Below are 8,194 nucleotides of genomic sequence, written 5' to 3'. Positions count from 1 at the left end.
ACTACGTTATATAGGAATAAGGGATGATTTATGAAATACCTGTACTGTAATTATAGTTAACGATGACACATTCACAAATTGAGTTTGTAGTAATGGAACATGAACATGAGTAGAGCAGCTGATGATATACTGAACGTGTGTGCAGCGAGCCGGTTAGAGCGCGAAACGTAAGTTTATTTAATAACAAATAAATCGCAATGGATTATGTATAGTACGTGGATTATGGTTTCTGCGCTGATGACAATTAATTTATTTTCTTTATATCTTCAAGACTTAAAATCCTCGTATGCACATCACTGCCTGTTACTGTATTTGGATGCTTAGTTGCAAAACTGCAAAATTGTAAACTTTTCAGATCATGATTGTTTTAACTGACTGAAGTTACGATTACTGACTTTATATATTTGAATGTGTATTTTTATCCCGGCCTGGGACGATAGACTTGATATCATTACGTCATCGCGAATGACGTCATTATGTTAGGGCATAAAAGAACCGATAAACCGGTTTTTAACCGTTTCATTGAAACGAACTGTCCGAAAGAACCGGTTCGCGGAAAAGACCTGGACTTCCCATCACTAGTGTATGCTTCTGTGTCAGTGGCTTGCTTTGATACCTGCGAATTCACACAACTTGCTCTCAAGGGGAGTTGAATGTGCTCATTGCGCTTATTTCTTTTTGGATAAGGAAGGATAGAGTGCGTTTGACTCACAAGGAAGTGGCATGTGCTCATTTTGATGTATTTGCAGGACTACTGAGAGAGAATTAGAAGCTTGATTCTTCTTTGCTTTGCCTTTTACCCAAGATTGTAGACAGCGTTTGCATGAATGCATTGCCCCTTAAGGGAGTTGAACAGGCTCATAGTGAAGCATTTGCGGATTCTGTTCTTGCCTGATTCTCGAGCATTTGAACAGAGCGCGTTTTGCTCTAAGGGGAGCTGCATGCTTGCTGCGTGATGTGGTCGCCGTGAGAATTGAGTGCCTGCCGCCCATCGTTAAAGTCCCACTGTTGCCAAGGCAGAAAGACAGACTGATCACGGGGATTGTAGGTGGAGCATGGAATTTTCCCTTTCAGGAACTTTTTGCTGTTTCTAATTCACAAGAATAAGAAACTGTGTAATGTGAGATATCTAATCACACATTCATAATATGTCCTCCTCTGATGTCTACATTATAGTTGAAGTGTACATAGGCCTTCTCTTAAAAAAGGGAGGAGGCCTCCGCTCTCCAGAAATGCTCAGGCAGTGGTGCCGAGATGTTAGACTCCTTGGCTAGCTGCCTCTAGAAATAGAGTTGGTAAGCCTCTGTTGAGGCCTCCTACGGTACTTACCATAAAAAGTAACTAAGTAACACAATTAGTTACTTATTTATGAAGTAATGTAATATCGTATTACTTTTAAAATGAACTTCGTCCAACATTGCTCATAATTCATTACAAAAATAATGAACAAATTCCATGGATAATGCAGTTTATATTGATTGATAGAGTGGTTGCTAAGGGTGTTGCGCAGTGATACACAGAATCGTTGGGTGAAATGGTCATAGCCGTACTTATTATGAATAAAACACAGCTGTTGATCAATCAGAATCAAGGACTGGAACTAACTGTTTTATAAACAATATTTTCACATAAATTCACATATGACTGGGTTGTATTTACTGCCACGGACTTGCATCTATGGTATACATGGCAGAAATAGGCATTTTGGTTGGCAACCTACTTTACTTAGAGTTTTGTAATCTGTAAATTGAGAGAAGCAACAGCATGCATTTATCTGTTCTAGGCACTTCAAAAAAAGTGATGGAGTACAACCTGCCCAGGGAGTGCATCCAAAACTACTTCCCCTCCAGAAAGTGCTTCACTTTCCCGTTTCCAACTGCCCCAGAGAATGTGTCACGTCTTGAAAAGTTGGATTCTGCTGACATTTCCTCTGACTTCCTGGAGGTCACAGAAAATTTCTGCAAGTATGCCTTTGAGAAGAGTGAAGTGAAAAAGCTGAAAGATGGAATCATAGTATCTGGCAGAGGTGATTCAAAAGAAAATTGAAAGAGTTTGCATACACTTATAGATTGTTCAATACCCTTTCCTTAACATTGTGTTTAACTTCTTTACTTCTCTGCAGTTCTGGGTCATCTGGCAAAAAATTATGTGGACACCATCTCCAGTGGAGTTGTGCCATGTCTGGAGAACGCTGTGATCGCCATGGCAAAGATTGAAAATGAGGCTGCAGTGAAGGACGGGCTTGAAATTTACCAGAGTGGAATGGAGAAGCTGAAGGACACCTTCCCGCTAGAACTGAAGAATGTGTCCTCAGAACACCAACATCTCAGCAGCACAGCGACACAAACCTTCATGAAGCGTTCATTCAGGGACAATGATGGGGGATACCTGAAAACTCTAGAGGTAAGCAGGAACTCTTCACATATTTCCAGTTTCAGTTCTTTTAGGTTGATGCTGTGAACTGTTGACACTAGGCAACCAGGTGAAAAATAAAACATCTCTTCTGGCCCTTTGTTGGTTCTGAATACATCTGAATACCTGCAAACCTAATAATCATTATGAATATTTTAATGCTCTCTTCTGCCATGTCATCAACTGCCACCAAAGGCCACCTCAATTTGAAGGACCTTTGGAAGCCAGCCTTAATTTTGTGGACTTCATTCATCTTATTATTTAGGATGCATCAAGTGTATTCTTTGCATCCTCCAGTCACCCACAATCCTTTGCACACATTCCAATTCATGAAGAAACAGATGAAAAATTAGTTGGCACTGAGCACCCTCAGGTCAATTATGAACTGCCAGCTCATTTGCAGAATCAAATCACTGAGGGTGCTTTTCAAATTAGTGAGGCAGCTCAGATTGGCATCTTTACACAAGACTTATCCCTCTGGGGTCTGAGGGTGCTTTTGGGTCCAGGAGAAGTTTTGACATGTCCTGACATTTTTGCTTTTTTTTGAAGTTATAAACACATTAATGGCTAAAATCTGATTACACTATTCAGCACAAACTGTGCTACAAAAAGATGTATCATGTATGTAAGATTGTACTTTTGAGAAAACAATGTTTATGCATCGTTAGTAAAAAAAAAAAAAAAATTTATATTATAGAAAAATGTGACTGTGGGGTAGGTAAGAAAGAATGTGAGGAAATTAAGAAAATTTATTTTTGTTTGTAGTTTATTTACAACAGTGCAAAATATAATCCAAATATAAATAATAAAGGTCATAGGCACACTGATCTGTACATACAGACTTGAAAAGTCATGCACATTCTTTCATTCCTGGAAACATTTTATGTTAAACTGTAGACACAAATGAATCATACCTGCATTTCCAAAGTACTTGTTGCTTCTTGAACTGAAGAATTTCAATGATGAAATGATGCCAGATGGGCTGGTCTGAGTATTTCAGAAACTGCTGACGTGCTGGGATTTTCACACACATCCATCTCTAGGGTTTACAGAGAATGGTCCAAAAGAAAGATAATATCCAGTGAGTGGCAGTTCTGTGGGCAAAAATGCCTTATTGATGCCAGAGGTCAGAGGAGAATGGCCAGATTGGTTGAGCTGATAGAAGGACAACAGCAACTCAAATAGCCACTCGTTGCAACCAAATTATGCAGAAGAGCATCTCTGAATATGTCAAACCTTGAAGCAGATGGGCTACAGCAGCAGAAGACCGGGTGCCACTTCAGTCAGCTAAGAACAGAAGACTGAGGCTTGTGGCCATTAGACTCGGACCCCTTCCATTAGACTGCCCTTCCTTCACGATACCCCCGCACAACAAGGACACAAGATCCCCCGTTTATTTTTGGACGCTCCTTCCCCTTGGACACTTTATTTACCCATTTTTATGTTTTATATTTGTTAAATAAAAGCCTCTTCATGTCCTGAGGCCACACCCACTGTGTCTGTCGTTTGCTCCTCCCACCACAGTTGGAATTGGAGATTCGCATCATGGATGTACAGCCAACAAATCTGCAGCAACTGCATGATGCTATCATGTCAGCACTGACAAGAATCTCTGAGAAATGTCTCCAGCACCTAGTTGAATCAATGTTGTGAAAAATTAAGGCTGTTCTGAAGACAAAAGGGGGTCCAACCTGGTACCTAGCAAGGTTTACCTGATAAAATGTCAAGTGAGTGTATGTGGCCATATTTAAATTGTGAACTGACTATACTGCTCTAGTGTTAAAATTCCCATTATAATGAAAAGAGCTGACCATACTGCATAATGAATCTCTTATTATATTGTGTTTGCACTTTGTTGGTTATTTTGAGAGGATTCGCAAGAGTGCAAGAATCAGCGTTGGATTGACCGGATTCTGACTAAATAAAATACCTCTGATTGGCCATTGTGATTTACGTGCTTATCAGCTACAATGCTCAACACTTCAAAAAACATGTTGTAAATAGAAAGCTTTGGTACTCTTTTGATTAGTATCTTCTAGCACCTCTGAAGAACTGGGCCAACTGAACTGTTGGACAATAAAATAAGTTTGGGGGGACCACAGACAGTTGTCATACAATTCTCATTCACTGTATTGCATTAACAGAAGTCAGTTAATAAAAAAATAATACAAATATTATTTCATGACAGTGGGGGTGGAAACCTTTACTATGTAGCCATGCAGACTTACTATTCATTAAATGTAATGCTGTGTGGGACAGAAGTGCTGGTCTAGGAAAGACAGCCTCACTGGGATGCAGCCTTCTTTAAGAAGCACCCGTAGATGATATGTCCTCTGATGCATTATAAAACTGAGAACTGCTACTTACATGCTACATGTTATGTTTTTAGGAAAAAATTAATAAACTCTTTGATGAATATTTGCGTCAAAACGAGGAGGCTTCAAAGAGACAATGTGAGGATCTCCTGTCAGTCCTCTCTGGACCAATGACAGAAAAACTCAAGCAGGGCTTTTATGCCAAACCTGGTGGCTATGATCTCTTCTGTAAGGATCTGGAGGACATTGTGAAGAATTACAACAGTCAGGCTAATAAAGAAGTCAAGGTCTTGCCTATTTTACTCAACATTATAGTAATATGATCACTTTCATCATCATAGTCATAACTGTCCATTTTTCTCTATGTGTGTTTATATCAATAGGCTGAAGAGGTCCTAGAGGAGTTTCTGAAGCAGAAATCTGTGGATTCTAAAGCCATTCTGCATGCAGACAAAAAACTGACTGAGAAGGAAAAAAAGATTAAGGGTGAGATTGTTAAACCTTCAAATCCTAATTTCCCTGTTTCAAAAAGTGCTCAAATGTTTAGCTACTTGTTGTGAAAGTACTGCTGGACACACCAGATCTCAATCCAATAGAGCACCTTTGGGATGTGGTGGAACGGGAGATTCGCATCATGGATGTACAGCCAACAAATCTGCAGCAACTGCATGATGCTATCATGTCAGCACTGACAAGAATCTCTGAGAAATGTCTCCAGCACCTAGTTGAATCAATGTTGTGAAAAATTAAGGCTGTTCTGAAGACAAAAGGGGGTCCAACCTGGTACCTAGCAAGGTTTACCTGATAAAATGTCAAGTGAGTGTATGTGGCCATATTTAAATTGTGAACTGACTATACTGCTCTAGTGTTAAAATTCCCATTATAATGAAAAGAGCTGACCATACTGCATAATGAATCTCTTATTATATTGTGTTTGCACTTTGTTGGTTATTTTGAGAGGATTCGCAAGAGTGCAAGAATCAGCGTTGGATTGACCGGATTCTGACTAAATAAAATACCTCTGATTGGCCATTGTGATTTACGTGCTTATCAGCTACAATGCTCAACACTTCAAAAAACATGTTGTAAATAGAAAGCTTTGGTACTCTTTTGATTAGTATCTTCTAGCACCTCTGAAGAACTGGGCCAACTGAACTGTTGGACAATAAAATAAGTTTGGGGGGACCACAGACAGTTGTCATACAATTCTCATTCACTGTATTGCATTAACAGAAGTCAGTTAATAAAAAAATAATACAAATATTATTTCATGACAGTGGGGGTGGAAACCTTTACTATGTAGCCATGCAGACTTACTATTCATTAAATGTAATGCTGTGTGGGACAGAAGTGCTGGTCTAGGAAAGACAGCCTCACTGGGATGCAGCCTTCTTTAAGAAGCACCCGTAGATGATATGTCCTCTGATGCATTATAAAACTGAGAACTGCTACTTACATGCTACATGTTATGTTTTTAGGAAAAAATTAATAAACTCTTTGATGAATATTTGCGTCAAAACGAGGAGGCTTCAAAGAGACAATGTGAGGATCTCCTGTCAGTCCTCTCTGGACCAATGACAGAAAAACTCAAGCAGGGCTTTTATGCCAAACCTGGTGGCTATGATCTCTTCTGTAAGGATCTGGAGGACATTGTGAAGAATTACAACAGTCAGGCTAATAAAGAAGTCAAGGTCTTGCCTATTTTACTCAACATTATAGTAATATGATCACTTTCATCATCATAGTCATAACTGTCCATTTTTCTCTATGTGTGTTTATATCAATAGGCTGAAGAGGTCCTAGAGGAGTTTCTGAAGCAGAAATCTGTGGATTCTAAAGCCATTCTGCATGCAGACAAAAAACTGACTGAGAAGGAAAAAAAGATTAAGGGTGAGATTGTTAAACCTTCAAATCCTAATTTCCCTGTTTCAAAAAGTGCTCAAATGTTTAGCTACTTGTTGTGAAAGTACTGCTGGACAATGAAGAACTCTGAGACATGAGCAAGATGATGTAACAGCCAAATTAATTTAACACCAGCTACAAGTAGCATCAAATGCTACAAGCTGTTTCAAAGGTAGAAGATTTACACCTGGCAATAATAATTGCAATATAGGGTGGCTATTTATGCCAGTGTCATCACTAATCAAGGTCAATGTGATCAAGATCAACACTTTCACCTCTTCGGGCTTTATTTGTATGGTTCTAAATCAGTTCTTAGTTGTAAGGATGGAACTACAAGTAGTTGATTAAAATAAATTCTTTAAGTGAAATATCCAAGTTGAAAACAGAAGGAAGTGTCCATCTTAAAGTGTGCATTAGTATGTTTAAAGCCATTCACAGTAGTTTTTTCTTTATAGGACAATCATATTTAGCAGATATTACCTTGATAAAATAGATCCTTAGTCTCATTGTTTGAGTCTCTTCTCCATCTCATTTTTTTTCTTTCCTTCTCTTTTTGCCAATGAAAAACCAGAGGAAACAGAGAAAGCAGTCCTCCTGGAGCAGGAAATCAAAGTTAAAGAAGAGAAGCAGCGACAGCTAGAAGAGAAGATGGAAGCAGAGAGAAAGAGTAATGAAGAGAGGATGAGGCAGATGAAGGAGAAGATGGATGAGGAGATAAAACTTCAGAGAGAGGAGGCTGAGCGTGCCATGGACAGTAAACTGAGGGAGCAGGCTGCTCTGTTGGAGAAGGGATTTAAGGAGAAGGCAGACAGGATGAAAGAGGAGATGGAGGAGTTTAAGAGGCAGAATGCTGAAGCTGAGAGTAATAGAGCTAGAGAGTTTGCAGAGATGTTAGAGAATTCCAACAGGAGACACGAGGAATCAATGGCTGTGATGATGCAGCAACACAGAGAACAGATGGAGGCCATAGAGCAGACGAATTGTCGCTCTTCAGACGGATGTTGCGTCTTGTGAAATGTATCAATTCTGTGATCTCCAAACTCAGGCATTTAATTGCACAATGCAATTTCAATATACAGTCATGTGAAAAAGAAAGGACACCCTATTGAATTACATGGTTTTTCATATTAGGACATAATAAAAAATCACCTGGTCCTTGGCAGGTCTCAAAATTTGGAAAATAAAACCTCAGATGAACAACAACACATGACATATCACACCCTGTCATTATTTATTTAACAAAAATAAAGCCATTATGGAAATGCCATGTGTGACAAATTAAGGACACCCTATGATTAAATTGCTTGTAGATCCACTTTTAGTAGCAATAACTTGAAGTAATCATTTTCTGTATGACTTTTATTGCAACAGATTGATTATTTTCTGTTTCAGCTGTTCTGTTGTAGATTTGCTGGTGTGCTCGGGATCATTGTCCTGTTGCATAACCCAATTTTGGCCAAGCATTAGTTGTCAGGCGGGTGGCCTCACATTTGACTCTAGAATACTTTGGTATAAAGTGGATTCCATGGTCAACTCAATGACTGTGAGGTGCCCAGGTCCTGTGG

General features: G+C 39.2%; 1 protein-coding gene across 1 annotated transcript in view; it reads left to right on the top strand.

Moving 5' to 3' along the window:
- LOC107741607 (guanylate-binding protein 1-like) overlaps positions 1-7,832 on the top strand; it is a 12,308-nt gene extending 4,476 nt beyond the window's left edge. The window contains exons 6-10 of the mRNA XM_016554369.1: positions 1,784-2,026; positions 2,123-2,403; positions 4,802-5,014; positions 5,111-5,213; positions 7,201-7,832. Coding sequence (XP_016409855.1) covers positions 1,784-2,026; positions 2,123-2,403; positions 4,802-5,014; positions 5,111-5,213; positions 7,201-7,643 — 1,283 coding nt within the window. The 3' untranslated portion in view covers positions 7,644-7,832. The remainder of the gene's footprint in view (positions 1-1,783; positions 2,027-2,122; positions 2,404-4,801; positions 5,015-5,110; positions 5,214-7,200) is intronic.
- The last annotated feature ends 362 nt before the right edge of the window (positions 7,833-8,194 follow it).

This window comes from Sinocyclocheilus rhinocerous, unplaced genomic scaffold (genome assembly GCF_001515625.1).
Source record: "Sinocyclocheilus rhinocerous isolate Xijiao unplaced genomic scaffold, SAMN03320098_v1.1 scaffold316, whole genome shotgun sequence".
In the NCBI taxonomy this organism is placed as follows: Eukaryota; Metazoa; Chordata; class Actinopteri; order Cypriniformes; family Cyprinidae; genus Sinocyclocheilus; species Sinocyclocheilus rhinocerous.
Note: the sequence above shows the minus strand (reverse complement) of the source record. Positions and strands in the feature narration are given on the sequence as shown.